General features: G+C 37.1%; 1 protein-coding gene across 2 annotated transcripts in view; it reads right to left on the reverse strand.

Annotated features, from left to right (window-relative positions):
• Window positions 1–17,150, reverse strand: part of PDS3 (phytoene desaturase 3) — a 158,417-nt gene that overhangs the window by 6,784 nt on the left and 134,483 nt on the right. For both annotated transcript variants that reach the window (XM_090019452.1, XM_090019453.1), the window contains exons 9-11: window positions 15,047–15,260; window positions 14,828–14,930; window positions 14,605–14,652 (exon numbers count right to left, since the gene is read on the reverse strand). In XM_090019452.1, the coding sequence (XP_089875578.1) occupies window positions 14,605–14,652; window positions 14,828–14,930; window positions 15,047–15,260 (365 nt within the window). The remainder of the gene's footprint in view (window positions 1–14,604; window positions 14,653–14,827; window positions 14,931–15,046; window positions 15,261–17,150) is intronic.

The raw sequence follows: 17,150 nt of genomic DNA on the forward strand, positions 1-17,150 counted from the left end.
AAAATAGTGCATGTCCTGTGTCATCAAGGCCCCAGCTCTAAGTAGAAGTCCAAAAACACAAGAAATGGAAGACCGATATAGGTTAATGGACCATGAATCAGAAATCATCAGAATCCAATTATAAGGTGCTACATCTAAGTGGAAAATGGGAAGATATTGACAAGAGCAACTCATCTGGTCATTCTGAAAAGTATATATGTTTTGTTCTTCCTGCCATTGAATGTACACAGGTTGAAAGAAACAAGTGTGAATCAGATTTGCGCTACCAGAAATCAAGAGAGAGAGAGAGAGAGAGAGAGAGAGAGAGAGAGAGAGAGAGAGAGAGAGAGAGAGAGAGAGAGAGAGAGAGAGAGTCTGCAGCAATACTCCATGCCAATCCCAATGTGGGACGTGTGGGGTTTTCTTTTAATAAAATAACTGCCTTTTGTGTAGAAGTACAAGAACGCCCCTTGTATTAATGTACATGATAATGTATAACTGAGAGCAAAACTGAAAACATACAATACATTAAAGAATATGTTACACGTTACATATGAATGTCAATATGGATCCAGATCCAAATATCACATCTCAACAGCCTCCCTAAATTGTGCATGGTGAGAATCATGGACAACTTGCTCTTCAAATACCAAAACCTCTGTTAACTTAGCCCTTTTGTGAACGCCACTTGATTTTGAGTTCCAATAAACTAAGTCGTAATCTCTCCACTTTCTATTTTGCTTCTGATGAGGCGCTAGTCTATCTCAATGTGTTTCGTCCTTCCGTGTTGTATCAGATTAAGTGAGATCTTAATCGCACTTTGATTATCACAAAACAATATGAAACTTAGTGTTTGCCAGGTTACCTCTGATGAAGCTACAACCATGGATCGATATTCAACCTCTATGCTAAAACGAGCCACTGCCTTTTCTTTTTTGCTGCTCCATGAAAAAAAATTCCCTCCAATAAAAACACAATATCCAGAGATTGACCTTCTTTCATCTGGATCTCCTACCCAATCCACATATGAAAAGGCCATCATTGTGATCATGTGTTCACTGTTATCTTTCTTTTTATAATAGAGTCCATCCCTGAGAGTGCCTTTCAAGTATCTAAGTATTCTTTTGACAACTTCAACATGACTGGTTTGTGGGCAATGCATGAATTGTGAAACTTGATTCACAACATAAACTGTAATATTGTGTTTTTTCAGGGTTTTTAAATTTGAAAACTACGAAATTTTGACTAAGTACTTTACTGAATATGATAAAAATCATGGAAAATATCCTCAAATATAGGTGACATCAGCTGGGTCTAGGTGTGGCCCAGCCCCCTTGACAAGACCAAAATGAGATGATTAATATTTATAAAACTTTTTGTTTTTAACATTTAAATTCAAGCGAAATTCAGGTGAAATTCGAAGGCAAAAATCAGGCAAGTATACCATTATATGCATCTCGTAATTCTGAGAACATTGGTATTTTGTTTTTCTAAAATCGGGTTATGGTTGAACCTGAAAATCATGTTTTTCAAAACAGACCTGCTTTTATTTTTACCTTTTTTGGATTGGCTCAGACTGGATCGGGACTCAGTCCAGGACGCATATTAATTAGTATCTAGTCCAGGTTGGGATCCATATGGGGTTTGGATATGAATTTGGATCTTGGATCTAGACCCATATCCAAAATCCAAGTATAACCAGTTTAAAACTTTAAAATCAATTTAAAGGTTAAATTGAGTAAGAATTCTGCTATGAGAGGACTTCCAGTGAGGAGCAACATCCTCTGAAATATTCTTAAAATCAATTATTTATTAATTAAATATTAAATAATTAATAAAAAATAATAATTAATTAAATTTAAAAAAATTATTTATTTAGATAAGGTGGAGTTCTCCATGGAGTAGAACTCTACCTAGATAGGTTTTCTAGAGGGGGCATCGCCCTCTAGATAGACCTCTAATTAAAACAATATAAAAAAAATATATATATATAAAGATTAAGGAGTGGTTAGAGAGATAAAGTTCTACCTTAGGTAGATCTCTACCCTCTATGGGAATAGAGAACTCTAGAGGGGGCGCCACCCTCTAGAGGAATCTTTTAGAGATTAAACAAAAAAAAAATAAAAAAATAAAATAGTCTAGAAAGAATATAAAAAGGGGGTTGGATTCTCCCTCTCTCTAGAATCGATATTCTAGAGAGAGAGGGAGCCCAACTCGTGGGAGAGAGAAAGAGAAAAGAGAGAGGGAAAGAAAGAAAGAGAAAAAGAAAAGAGAGAAGGGAAGAGAGGAAAAGAAGAAGAGGAAGAAGGATGAATCCATCATTCTCACCAAGAATCCGACGATTTTTCGATCCTTCTACTCTTCCAAAATAAGGTACGGGTTCCTCTCTAGATTCGAACGGGGAGAAATGGGTTTAAATCCGATTCATGTAAAATTTTCAAGGGAAAAATCAAATTTGATTTCAGAAAACAGGTTTAAACCTATGTTTTGAATCACGGTTTGTAAATCCTTAGATGAAGTAATCTTACCAACGATTTCTATGTTTAATCAAGGGTTTAACATGAAATATTTTCGAGTTTAAGTATGTGCTGTTGATTTCCCGTTCCTAATTCTTATTTTTATGCTGAATATATATATATATATATATATATATATATATATATATATATATATATATATATATATATATATATATATATATATATATATATATATATATATATATATATATATATATATATATGAATTCTTAGCCCTGCCAATTTTGGCATTGACTGGGTTTTAAATACTCATGTTAAAAAAGAAGAAGGTATAAATATGTGTAAACATATTCAGATCTATCGATCTTAGTGATCATTGTATAGGCATATTATCGAATCTCATGATTCATGCATCAAAAAAATAAAATATGTATGCTCATGGTGTAGATTCGGTTACATGTATTAATATTTTCTTTCTCATATGAAATCGGCATATATTAGTTCTGTTATCTTTTTGACACAAAAAGAAATTTATACAGGTTCATGCTCTTAGCCTATTTCGTCAAGGGATATCATGGTTCACACATGCAACAGATAACTGCATTTTTTTTTGTTGGGATCTGACCTACATCACATTATATATATATATATATATTTATATATATATATGCTTGCAGATCTGGTACAGATCTGCAACATATCTATATGTGTGTAGATCTGGCCCAGATCTGCCAAGTGTTCTATGCACGCAGATCTGATGATTGTCGATGGATTTGTGTCATGCTATTATGTTGACGAGATTTGAATCAGTTTGATTTCATATCATAAACTCTATTTTGATACTTATATGTGGACTATTATTAAATTAAGTTTGTTTGACTGAAAAATCAGATTTAAACATGCTTTATTGTGGACTGTTATTAGACTAAAATTTTGACCTATAATCAGACTTGATGGACTATGTTATTGACTGTTATTAAACTCATCATTGTTGGACTGATAACCAGATTTTTTCATGCCTTACCTAGGACTGTGTTGAGCATATTTTTGGTCATACTATTGGCCGACTGCTGGCCGACTGTCATGTAATATCGTGTTTTTCTACCGTTTTAAATTTTGAGATTTCAGAAAATTTGGTTAAGTGTTTTGGTAAAGTTGATAAAATCCTCGATCTTAGGTGGCGTCAGCTGAGTATGGGCATGGCCCAGGACCCATTGACAAGACCTAAACGAGCCAATTAAGATTTGGTAAATCTTTTTATTTTTTGACCTTTAAAATCGAGCGAAATTCGGAGGCAAAATTTAAGAAATATATCATTAGATGTGTTTCAAAATTCTAAAAATATTGATATTTTGTTTTTCTGAATTCGAGATACGGTTGGCCCAAAAATCACATTTTTTAAAAAATGACCCGCCTCGATGTGATTGGTTTTAGATTGGATCCGATCCGTTTGATCCAAGTTAATTTGAATCTGGACATAGTCCAAGACCCATATTAATTAGGATCAGATCCAGTTTGATATCCATATGGATATTGGACATGGATCTTAGATCTTGGATCCGGATCCAAAATCTAAGTCCAACTAATTTAAAAGTTTTCAATTCAATATAAAGGTTAAATTGAATGAAATTCGAAGTTAAAAAAGACTCCTAGAGGGGTGAGACACCCTCTGAAACTTTCTAAAATTTTATTATTTAATAATAAATAAATAAATAAATATTAAAAGTTAATTTCAAATAATGGGATATCGTTGGTTGTGAGGCTGGATCTCATAAGTAGAAATGCTTATGTTTTCTTTTGTGTAAAAATTTTGGTTTCATCTGACATATAAGTGTCTCTACATGCTTAAACTCTGTGTGGATCCTTTGATCTAAATGGCTGAAATGTTATGTTAATACAGTTGAAATTTAACTGTTACAAATAGATACAAAAAAAAGGGGTATTTGAATAAAGCCTGACCTGTGATTCCGGTGTGATCATTCACAATTTACTGATATACTTGTTTATTCACATCATATTTTCTACCTGCCTCGTTACTCTGGATTTGCTAAAGGGTCTTCCTTTTCATATGCTCTCTCAATATCGACTCTAATTAGATATGTTGCGATCTAAGAGGCTTTTTCCTTATAATTTGAAGAAGGTTGGCTGTGATTTTTAGTTAGGACTCCTATGCTTTCTCAGTATAAATTGTACTCAGAGATGTGATTTTCAGTAATATCTGTGTGACACTGTTACCTCTATGGGTTCTTGAATAGCTTCTGCCTGGGTTGACAGTTTTGCCAAGTCATCAGAAAATAAACACTTATTGTGAAAGGCTGTGCCAATATCAGGACACTAAAGTGTCCTACACATGTGCACTCAGATACGCACCTGCACACCAGTCACCTCACCTTCTCTTCCTTGTGTTCGGCAGACACCCCAACGACCCCCGCTTGGGCCGTTCCTCGCCATCGACATCCATGAGCTTTTCCCAAGCATCGATTCTGAGGTACGGGTTCTTTCTTTTGAATCATGTGAGAAATCGAATACCAATTCGATTTCCATGCAATATTTAGTGCAAATCCATGGTTAAAGAGTTGTTCACTCTAGATTACATGGATAAGGATTCATAGATCCTCTTTTATATGGGTGTTTTCGGTTCTTTACACATAAAAATTCTGTGTATGGGGTTTTTATACAAAAACGGATTCATATTGGGTTATGATCGAGATTTATTTCTGTTTGTTATGATCAAGATTTATGCTTGTATTTATACCTTAATCTGCGTTTTCTGTTCTTGAATTGGGTTCATGCTGGATATAGTTTGAATGACTTGATCGATGCTTATAAAACTGATTTTTTTTAGGCATAGTTAAGATCAATGCTTAGGTTTGCAAAATTGTTTTCAAGTTCATTGACTCAGCAAATTGCATATGGCTATATACAGATTCTCATATGAAAATTGTTCGTGTTATCCCCTGGTTTACATGTGTTAAAGATTTAGTTTTTTTTCTACGCATGTGAATGTATGGACATATGCATGTATTGAAAACATGGATCATGAAAGTTAATTGTTATTGCACTCGCATGCTTATATACTTGTATGCATGTTTTGCTAGAGGTGAATCAAGGAAAGAATGATATTTCTCTTGTACTTAGAATAGACATGTTATGCTTGATTAAGACATTAGTGCAAGGTTGCTTGCATATGCATGTGCATACATAGAATTGATGTATTTTGGCACGTACTTCATGGCGTGCGTGTTCACATATTTTAATTGGAACTGGTTCATGAATAAAAGTATGCATCCGAATTGAACAAAGACATGCTTATGAATATTTTTGTGGCATACACATGATACATGTTTGCATTTCTGAATATGCATATAACTTTTCAGAATGTGTGGTGTGCATGTATTTTGGTTCTCGAGACATGTCAAGATTTGAAATTATTTATATGCTTTGACTTGATGTGATGTGCTTAAGCATCATACTATATGAAGTTTGTTTCAAATGCATGTGCATACATGCATTGATGTGTGTTTCGCATGTACATAAATGCATGAGTTGTTCACTTGTCCCAATTGAGATGATTCATGAGTGAATGCATGTATGTGGAATGATTTCGTAAAAGCACATGCACATGAATGGTGAATACATGCATATGAATGTGACATCATGCACATGGTTAAATTGACATATATAAATATGCATTTGGAAGTGTGTTGACCTCATTGCATGATTTGTAGGTTGTTATGGTTTTTGCGTATGATGCATCGATGGTCTAAATGAATCATCACAGGCTTTGGTTGCTCTTTCTTTAATTGTTTAAATGCATCGCAAAAATCATATTTATATTATGGTTTTAATTGCGTTGTACTATTGTTGCCATGGGTGGTAGACCGTGAAGAGCTGCACATGTTGATTTGCGAGCTTATGGTTGCATGTTGATTTGCAAAATTATGTTATTAATTTTGCATGTTGATTTGCAAATGTAAAAAAAATGAATTAATAACAAGATAAAAAGAAAGTAAAAAACAATGTAATTTATATTTCCTTGATGTCCCTTCTTTAAAGTGGGAATCTTGGATATTGCGGTTTTGGGGAAACATTGAGGATACAAAAACTCCGTGTGTGTTGTTGTTGCCCTTGAACCTGATATTGAGGTTCTTCTCCTGGCTACGGTTTTAAAGAGAGTCCGCCACTTTGTTTGGGAGTGGTATATTTGACACAACTGTGGTTGTTTTGGATGCTGATGTTCCAGGTGTTCCCAATATTAGATGTTGTTTTCTAATGTTCCGATGGAAGGTGTTGTTTCCTTATATCGGTCAAGGGCTAAGTTTGAAATACACTAATAAAATACAAATTGTGTGTTAAGCTACCTTGGGTGTAAAACCCGTAATTTTTAAGGATTATTATTAATAAATAAAGAACTCATTTTTTTTATCTTCAAATTAAAAATGTATTTCTAGCTTTTGATTTTTATTTATTTATTTATTACATATTCATTTGTTCATTCAAGCCAATGAGGGTATAATTTGCATTTATAGAACTATTTTGAGCTATAAATCACTATTTATATATATATATATTATATTTAAATATATTTTTGATGGAGTTTGTAAATTATTGGAGTGTATTTGTGTATTATTTGGCTCTTGGTAATGATTTATAGGGTAATTTGCTACTTTTGACTAATTTTGTTATAATTGGCATTTTTTAGTTTTTGGCATTTGCGATCGCACACAAAGGGTTTGTTGTATTGCTTGGGTAGCGGTCTTTGCAGACTTCAAAACTCCTCGATCTTTTGAGTTTCGATTCATTGTTCTTCACATTATTAAGGTAAGATACCTTAACTGAACTTGTAGAGAGCATGTTTAGGCACTAATTGTATAAGCATGATGTCGTTGCACTGAATATTTAAATAAATTGCAAATATAAGATATGCTCACACACTTCACTTAGTTATGAATATTTAGGACTCTTGTGATTGAAATTCGAAGATCATGCTTGTCATGATTGTAGTTAGCAGAATATGGAGTGTGTTTGCTGCAGGTACATCTGTGTGTGGGTTTGAATGCTCGTGCACTTATGAATTTATAATATATACGCAATGTGTACCATTATACTTTGGTTTGTGCATACTATGTTGCTTTGTGTGTTTGTATGAATTTGATACATGATGCACATATAACTACTATGGATATGTATAAGTCGCGTTCGATGCATAATGTGAATGTTATATACATTGTCGTCATATGATGAACTTATTTATTCTTGTATGGAAGAATGCATGCGAATGTTATAAATTGTTTGAACTTGTATGTCTTGTTTGCTTGAGAAATATATGCGTATGATGTACGATAGGATGGTCAATGAGATTTTGACCAACTCTTACATAGCTATATCTAAGGTGATATATCAATTCATGTGGTGAAAAATGCATATGACTTTTATCGTGTGTGCAAATCTCGAACTACGTAGGAGTTATATATGTTGAGGTGTAGTTGCTTCGTCTTATAAAATGTGCATGTTCATGTATGCATGCATAAAACTCATGTTTTGTTTACGCATGCTTCGAGGTTCAATTTATGAAGTGCAATATTTTTTGTGGCGATGATATGATACGTAGAATAATATGCTTCTGTATGATATGATTTAAATGCCACGTGGAATGAAATTATGAATGCATGCGATAAATGTTTAAGTTCAACAATGAACTTTGGTTTATGAAGCCTTATTGGTTAAATGTGTGATTTTATAATTTTAATGCCATATGAAGTGATGTATGATGTGATGCTTTGATTGTATACATGTTTATGCCCGTGTTGATGACTACCTACCTTGAGAGTGGTCAATTGTATTGATGCATGTATCACAATAGTTTTCACTGGATATGGTACCCGTTGAGGAACTGTTCCCAAAGGATTCTCTGTGAGGGTGTGCATGACCAGATCAAGTAATCCGGCTAGAGTGGTAAGTCTCTATGAGGAAGTGCATTGTCCAAGAGCGGGTAGCCCGCGAAGACGATATATTCCTGTGAGGAAGTGCATTGTCCAAGACCAGGCAGACCATCTGTCTAGGGTGGTAACTCCTTGTGAGGTTGTACATTTCCTAGACCAGGTGATCCGACGTGAATTTTGTAAATCTTTATTATGAATAACCAGTGTTGTGAAAAAGCGTTGAGGCGTAACGAGGCGCTCCACCAAAATCTGAGGCGAGGCGTAAGCCTCAAAGTTTTTTTTTTAAAACTATAAAAAAATATCTAAAATTATAAATAAAAAAAAATCTTTATTGATGAAGCAACAACCAACAGGAAATAAAAAATCTCAAATAAATACTAAAAAAATATGAGAAAAACAAACGTATTATTCTGCGCATGAACTGCAGAAAAACAAATGAATTTTCATAAAACAATTTTTTGTCAAAAATTATTGTGTTTTCTTTGCCAAGAAAATTATGAGATTTGTGACACTACTTCTTACATTGAACGACGAGCTGAGTCCCATCCCTACTAGGAGCCAACTATACTTTGTTTGGTTGAATTCAGATACACCCAGAATGGATTGGATATCTGACATAATATTGACAGCCCATGCACTTCCTCAATTCCTCTTTCAGTTTCAATTACAAAATGGATTCAACCTGAACCCGATCCACTGACAACTTCGCTCACAATTAGGGCTATCAACGGGTTGGGTACTCGACCCAGAGTATACCCAAACCAGCCCATATAATAAATTTTTGGGTTCAGTTTTTGCCCGGTCATGATAATGGAATATCAAACTCAGACCTGCATAATTTCATAAATTTATTTTTACTCAAAACACATAAAATACTTGGATTCATACCCGACATAAATCATAACCCAAACCCGTCTTGCACTACCTGAATATTATTAGGGTACTTGGTATTTTTCATGCCATATCCCAGAATTCAGGTTCAGATTCAGATCGGGTCGGGTACTCGATACAAGCCTGACTCGTTGAGCCCTGCTCACAGCTCAAGGAACGCTCGCGCCCAACCATAGCAGGGAAAGTGGACAACCAACCTCCACCGCGCCCTCTTGCGCCCAACCGCCTCGGCCACTCGCCTAACCCGACGAACCCTCCTCACGACGACGGCGACAACGATGACGACAACAGCGGCGACAACCCTGTTGCTGCTGCTAGGGCAACCATCAGCGGTGGTGGCAGCGGACGAGGAGTACACGAGGGAGACGACGGAGGTGATGATGCTGACGATGGACATGTCAGATCCGAACGTGCCGTCGGCGGTGGCTGACCTCCGGCAGGCGTCCAACTCGCGGGTGGCCAAGTTCCGGCGGGAGAAGGCGCTGCTGGGTCGGGGGTTGCTGGTAATATCTTTCTTATGCTTCCTCCTGAACAAAGTGGTTCACCATCCTGTTGTCGAAGTCCTCCCCACCAAGATGGGTGTCTCCTGCCGTGGACTTGACCTCGAAGATACCCTCTTCAATGGTGAGAAGAGAGGCATCGAAAGTACCGCCACCGAGATCGAAGATGAGGACATTCTTCTCGCCCGCGCTCGTGGCATTCTTGTCTAGACCGTAGGTGATAGCAGTAGTGGTGGGCTCGTTGATGATACGATCACGTTCAAGCCAGCGATGACAGAGGCGGTGTGCGCCTTAGCCTGAGGTGTGCCTCGCCTCAAGGCCTATGAGGCGCACGCCTCAGGGGTATTGCGCTTTGTACCTGCGCCTCAAGGCACAAAGGCCCTCGCCTTGAGGCGAAGCGCGTTTTTAATAACACTGTGAATAACTAAAATGTTATGATGAATTAGGATGATCTTTTGAGTTGTTTGAGATAGTCAGTTATGAATCTATAGATTTGGCTTTTCTATTATAGCATGATTATATATTGAACTCAGATGTGATAATCATATCCTTATTGATTTTAGATCTTGATATGAGGTTATGATTGTGACGCTTATGTTAGCGTATAGGTGAATGACACATCACTCCTACAAATGACTAGATTTAGCTTATTAGGTGAATGACACATCACGCCTAGAAATGACTAGATTTAGCTTATTAGGTGAATGATACATCACGCCTACATAGTTTCATTGCAAATGATTGCATTATGATTGTCAGAGTAAATATATGACACCTATGTATCATGATTGATGTGTATCATGAATATTTAACTAAATTACTTATAAGGTATATACGTGTGTTTCACATTGGAATGGTCAAATGTGATTTGACTTATTGTTTATAACAATTATGAATGTATATGAAAATGATGCAATAATCTGAATGTCTTATATATATATATATATATATATAGGGTTCCTGGCAGTCAGAATCCCCAAATCTGCCGATTTGGGGTTTCCGACAACCCCTGAATACCCCTATGCCTTGAAAAAACTTAAAAACCCAAAATCATAGATTTAGAGTTTTTCATTAGCCTCGATCCATGATGAAATCCGAGGCATGGGCATAAGGTTTGGGCTACCCCGGTAATCTGAACCCCCAATTCGACCGATTTGGGGTTTCAGACAACCCACACCCCATACAAGACCCATGCTATACCCGAAAGAGAAAGTACAGGGTTCCTACCTTTTCCGACGAGAGGAGGAGGTGACTGCCGCGGGTGGAAGGTCGCCGGCTCCGTGATGGTGGCTGCCGCCGCGAAGGGTTTGAGAGGGAGGGAGAAAAGATGGGAGAGACAGAGAGAAGGAGAACGAGAGGGAGAACGAGGAGGAGAGGAGAGGAGAGGAGAGGAGAGTGGGAGAAAGGGGGTTTGAGGACCCCCTTTTGTAGGAGGGTGCCCGAAAAGGGAGGAGCCTCCTCCCGGCGGCTGCGCGCACCCCAACTTGATTTCGCACAACGTTAGGGTTTTGAACCCTAACGCCTTCCCCCATCTTTCCATTATCGGGTTCAGCCCCGTAGCGGCTCAACCCTTTAACATTTCATTTTTTTTTCATACCTTACGTATGCAGGGTGCGGTCTGGGTTCGGGTCCGAGACCCGGGAACCAACCTCTAGTTGGGTCCGCGCCTCACCCATACGATATGGATCCACAAGTTGGATCTGGATGGATCCAACAGTGGATCCTAGAGTTATATATATATATCCTATGTTTATTATTATTATTTTATATATATAATAATAGTATTATTATTTATTTATTTTTTTCTAATAGGTTTTCATGACACTATACATATGTACCCTTTTATGGATCCTGGATCCGAAATACAAATCCCAGGCCCATTCTGCATATTTCACATTATTTTATTTTATAAACAAAAGTAATTAGCAAAAAATTACGATTATTACAAGGCCCCTCTCTGTTTTCTCTTTTAGCAGAAGAGGGGTCGGGCCACTCTCTATTTCCTCCTTTTTCACAGAGGAGGGGTCGGGCCCCTCCCTGTTCCCTATGCTAGCAGGGGAGGGGCGTCGCCCCTCCCTGCTCCCTTTTCAGGCAGAGGCGACACCCCTGCCACCTCCCATTTTCCGGCAGCAGGCAGGGGCGAGACCCCTGTCTCTGCTATTTCAACAAGCAAGTGTGGGACTCCCCTGCTGCCTTTGGAATTCCGGCCCCTGCCATTTCTGAATTCTGGCAAGCAGGGGCTTCGCTCCTGCCTCCCTGTGTTCGGTTAGGTAGAGGTCGGGCCCTGCCCCTTTTTCTTTTCCTCATTCTTGATGATTTTACTAACATGTATACTTTTCGCAACTTGCGCAACAGAGCCCTCTCGTGCCCCGCGACCCAAGTCCATCATTAACTACGCTCGTAGGCGCACGCAGCCTCGCAACTCTCCAAGGTAGGGAAAAGTTGCACAAAGGACTATAAAGGACTAAAATAACACAATATGGATTAAAAATCTAAAAGGACAAATATATACGTATACGTATATCTATATATGTACGCTTTTAACTCAAGGACGTGGTTTCACGATCCTTGTCCTTTTACTTTCTTGTCTTTACATTTTCTGTCGCTGCCACGCTTTTATGTGCACAGACTCCTTTCCTGCATTTTAATTTCCGCCTTTACTTTCCTGCATTTATATTCCTGTCTTTACTTTTCTGCACTTAAATTCCTATCGTTACTTTTCTGTTGTTGCCACGCTTGATGTGCATAGGCTTTGTTTTTGCATTTCTGCTTTCAGTTGTTCTCTTGCTTTCTTGTCGTCTCACACAGTGCGTGGTCGTACTCTTATGGCTCCTTTCGCGCATTGCCTCACAAGGCGCGCTGGGTCACCTACCAACTTCACTCTTTTCAGAAAAAATGCGAAATTGGGTATAGGTGCTTTAGTCTCAAGAAAAGGGTTCTCGTCCGGGGCTTCGGCTTCTCGAGAGCGCATATATGCAAAGCAGGCTGGAGCACCCTAGCTCCTTGCTCCACTCTGAGTCGATGCACTCGGGAGTGTTTTGTTGGATCCAGTGCGATCCTAAGACTGGCATAATACTTTCTGCTTCACAATATGTTAAGCATGTTAGAAATTTCTTGTTATACTTTATGCTCTTGCGAAGCACTATGCTGGGTTCTCCTTGAGAGACCCATACCCCTATCATCGTAAACATCCACTTAAATGGATGATTCTACGATGAGTAGGATGAGAGGTCATAGAACCTCGAACGTGCAGGACGCACTAGATGAAACACATACAGTATGGTTACAATTCGCCTTCACAGGCAAGATGCTCGAGTGGGTCTAACAGACCAGAGCATGTAGAATGGGGCGGCAGTTAAGAAACCCCCACCGTGCCTATTCGCCTCCTACGGTTCATCAAGAGAGAAGATGAATGATACAAAAACTCCGATGGATAGGTCATTAATGACCACCCCACGGGCAAATGACTCGGCTTCCCCAGTCATCGGAGTTAGGGGAAAGGGACTACCGTAATTATCCTAGGTGGTAGCTCTCAGGTACTTCTGTAGAAGTAGGATGCATCCGTAGGCTACGAATGCCCTCGAAGAATTCTCTCTTTGTCACTAACCGTCTTCTTAGGGAGCGGACTCAGTCAGCCATCCGGGTTATCTAAAACACATGGCATAATAAACCCCCGAATCGGTCTTGGTTGTTTCTACGTTTCGCGTCTGTGCGTAACCATAGGCCAGCTAATATCGAAACAATAAATATCCTGTTCACACTTTTGATCACTTATGAGATGTATGATTTGTTTATGCTTAACTGTGGTACTTAGCTACTCCCTGCCTGTGGAATCAATTATCCACGTTAGCTCATCTTTGCTTATGATATCAATTAGTTGTACTAATATAGCTTATTTCTTGCTTTCATAGTTGTAAATTGTCTCAAACTACTTATCATATGGTTATTTCAGCTCTTTATTGTTTTACTTGCGTACCTACCAGTTTTTGTCGACTGACCCATTTTATGGGAAGGTGAAGATTAGGCGGTCTACTTGACGGCGATGATGTGATGAGAGATGACTCGAGGCCTCACTCTCTTGCTCACAGTTTTTGAGTCCTGTTTCCTTGTTGGAGTTTTGTCTCAGGAGGAATCCCCAAGCTTTTGTACAAATGATAGTTACTAATGAATATATTTTGATATCACTATTTGTCTTGTAAAAATGCTTTTGATAGTGGTTTTGAGCAAGCTTTTTGTGCTAACGTACCCAAAGTTGTCGACTTGTTTTATTTTCAAAATAAATCGTTTCCGCTGATTCTTTAAAAAAATTAAAAACTCTAAAACCCCCTTTTTATTTTCTACGTATTTTCAATGATTTACAAGTTTAAAATTTTGGGGCGTTACACTAGGCCTGCCTGACCTTATTACAAAGGTGAAATGACTAAAACACCACAGATAGGTATTTCAGTTTACATACATACATAATATATATATATATATATATATATATATATATATATATATATATATATATAGAGAGAGAGAGAGAGAGAGAGAGAGAGAGAGAAACAACATTAACATATTTTAACATTTACAAAAATATGTATTAGTGACATAATAGCATATAAGAACCAAATATTTCGAAACACTCATGCATAGAACACATCGAGTATAGATTTTGGATATGATTGGAAATTTGTCTTTAACATCAACTTTGGTATCCAGAAGTTATTTCATATGTCACTGATACTCTGTGGTTGGAAGATATGCAAGTTTTTAGTTAAAGTATTGCTATGGTTATTTAGCAACTTAGAGAGAAAATAGATATGGAACCTGCTGAACAGAAGATGATTGTAAGTGTTCTTTAATTTCCTGTCAAACCTGCAAAAGGAGTTTTAATGTGATTAAGATTTAGAAACAAGGAATCAGACACATCTTTAGCATCACAAACAAGAAAAATTGCATAAACGTTGAATCAGATGATGCATAACAATAGGATTGAGATTAGTACAGAATTATGAAAATAATACATGTAAATAAGAGAAAAAAAACTGACCATATGTGAACATTAATTACAGGCACTCCCACCAACTTTTCCAGCTTCTTAAAGTAAGAGATTTCTTTCCATTCTTGGGGCAGAAGAAGCTTCAGAATGTCAACTAAGTAAACATACAAGACCATGATGAAAATGGTCACTTCATTATCTTAAAATAGTGAAAAAGAGGTTAGACAAAAAGAACAAAATGAATCCAAACCACTGAAACAAAATTTGCACCTGGTGTTGCAATTACATAGGCATCTCCTTCAACAATTCTTCCATTACTAAGGATGAAATGCTTCACAGTACCATCATTGTTAAGCTCAATTTTTTGTAGTCGGGAGTTAGTCTGGACCTGGCCACCCAGCTGGTGAATATGATCCACAATTGGCTTACACAATCTCTCAGGAGGATTACCATCTAAGAATGCCATTTTGGAGCCATGTTTCTCCTGTCAACAGAAGCATATTCATGTTTCTTCTCCTTTTTCTGTGGTTCATCAATGCTAAAGCATTCCACTGTATCAAGAGTCCATTTGAAAAATTCAGGTATTTGGATTTGGAAACTAAGAAAAATAGGAACGAAATGTGGAAATTTGAAGAAATCTCCATCCCCTCTTTATGACTAGAAATCCCTCTAGATACCTAAAAGGTTTTGTATTTGAGATCTTCCAAAATTCTACTCTTTTTGGCATGTGATGGTGATCTGGTGGTTACTTGTCCAGAGAAACAGGACATTTCAAGCATTCCCAAACATGCAAGGATTTCACCAAGTCTTCACTAGTCTTATCAAATCTCATTCATCCATTTTCTAGGTTTCCTCCAAGCATTTGAAGGCAAATGAACCTTAACATTTTTCTAACTTCAGGATAAGAGCTCATGTCTCAGTTTCCACATCTACACATGAGAAAAGATATTCTTTCTGGCATGCATTGACTTCTTGGACTTGCAAATTTTAACGCTAAATATTCTTAAAATTTTAGCATGTCAATGTCTTATCATTCAGGTATGCAAGCATGAGGCTCCATTGTTTATGATACCATTTAACAGTTTAACCGGTCATATGCCTGTATGATGAGAAGTGTATTATATTGAATGTTAATGGTATTTTGGACATTTCAGTGAAGAATGACTTATCTGTAATATGTACTGTATGTATTTTATACCTGTCAATTAAGGAATACAGTTCTACCCTATACGCTGCAGATTGTGGGTTCCCTCATCAAGCTTGCAAAGCTTTCACTCCTTCCTCCTTTCTATCCTCCTCCTCTTTATTTTCTTTCTTATTCCATAAATTATTTACTAATAATCCATTTGAGTTTACACGTTTGCAGGTGGAATCAAAAGGTCTTCAAAAAAATTACTATAAATTTTAAAAAATGTCATTGCTTTAAAGGTGTTTGGCCATTGCAATCAGTTGAACACTGCTAGCATCAATTTAAAGTTACATAAAGGTTTTATATATATATAGTAGTAGCTGCCTACCACGTGCAAATGAGTGTTTTTGGGTTGTTTTCGCAAATCTGACCCTGCAGATGTGTTCGACATGGTTGATTTGCTAGGAAACAACATTTGGATCATGTTTTTCAATAAAAAAAAATGATTTTTGCCTTTAATATTTATCTAAATCTTAGATGGCCGATTTTTAAACCTTATAAAAACCTACCTGCATGTCGGAATCAGATTGGAATCAGACGATCCAAGAGTCGATTCCTATAAAATCGAGCATGTAGAAGTAGAACACATCTGTATGGTCAAATTTAAAGAAAACAAGGAAAATTCCTTCAAAAATCTGGTAGGTCATAAAAGTGGTAGGCAGCTACCACCTAACACATCTGTATGGTCAGATTTAAACAAAACATGGAAAACTCCTTAAAAAACCTGGTAGGCTGGCGGTAGGTCACAAAAGTGGTAGGCAGCTACCACCTACTATATATATATATAATTATATATGTTATTGTAATACACTCTTTAATTCACTTTGATCCAACCATAAGAGCTAGTACTGAGCTTTCAGAAATGTTCAGCATAGCCTATTTACCATTTCCAAGTGAGCTGAATATTACAATAAGCCATTTTCTGAGCATGGATATCATAGCATAACAGAGATCATAAACCCTTTATCCTCTTCGATAAATGAATCTTACACCTTACTACCTCTAATAAAACCTATGCACTTAGTAAATGTTAAGATAAGTTGACTACTTTAGAGTTTATCTATTCTCAAGGCTGTTTTGATATTTTATGAATAATGAGGGACCTAAATGTAATTTTATTCCTTTGGCTAATCTCTACTTAAACTAAAGGAGATTAGACCTAATCAGACAAAAAGACGTCTCTTT

The sequence above is a fragment of the Nuphar pumila genome, chromosome 10 (assembly GCF_984573655.1).
Source record: "Nuphar pumila chromosome 10, dmNupPumi1.hap1.1, whole genome shotgun sequence".
NCBI lineage: Eukaryota > Viridiplantae > Streptophyta > Magnoliopsida > Nymphaeales > Nymphaeaceae > Nuphar > Nuphar pumila.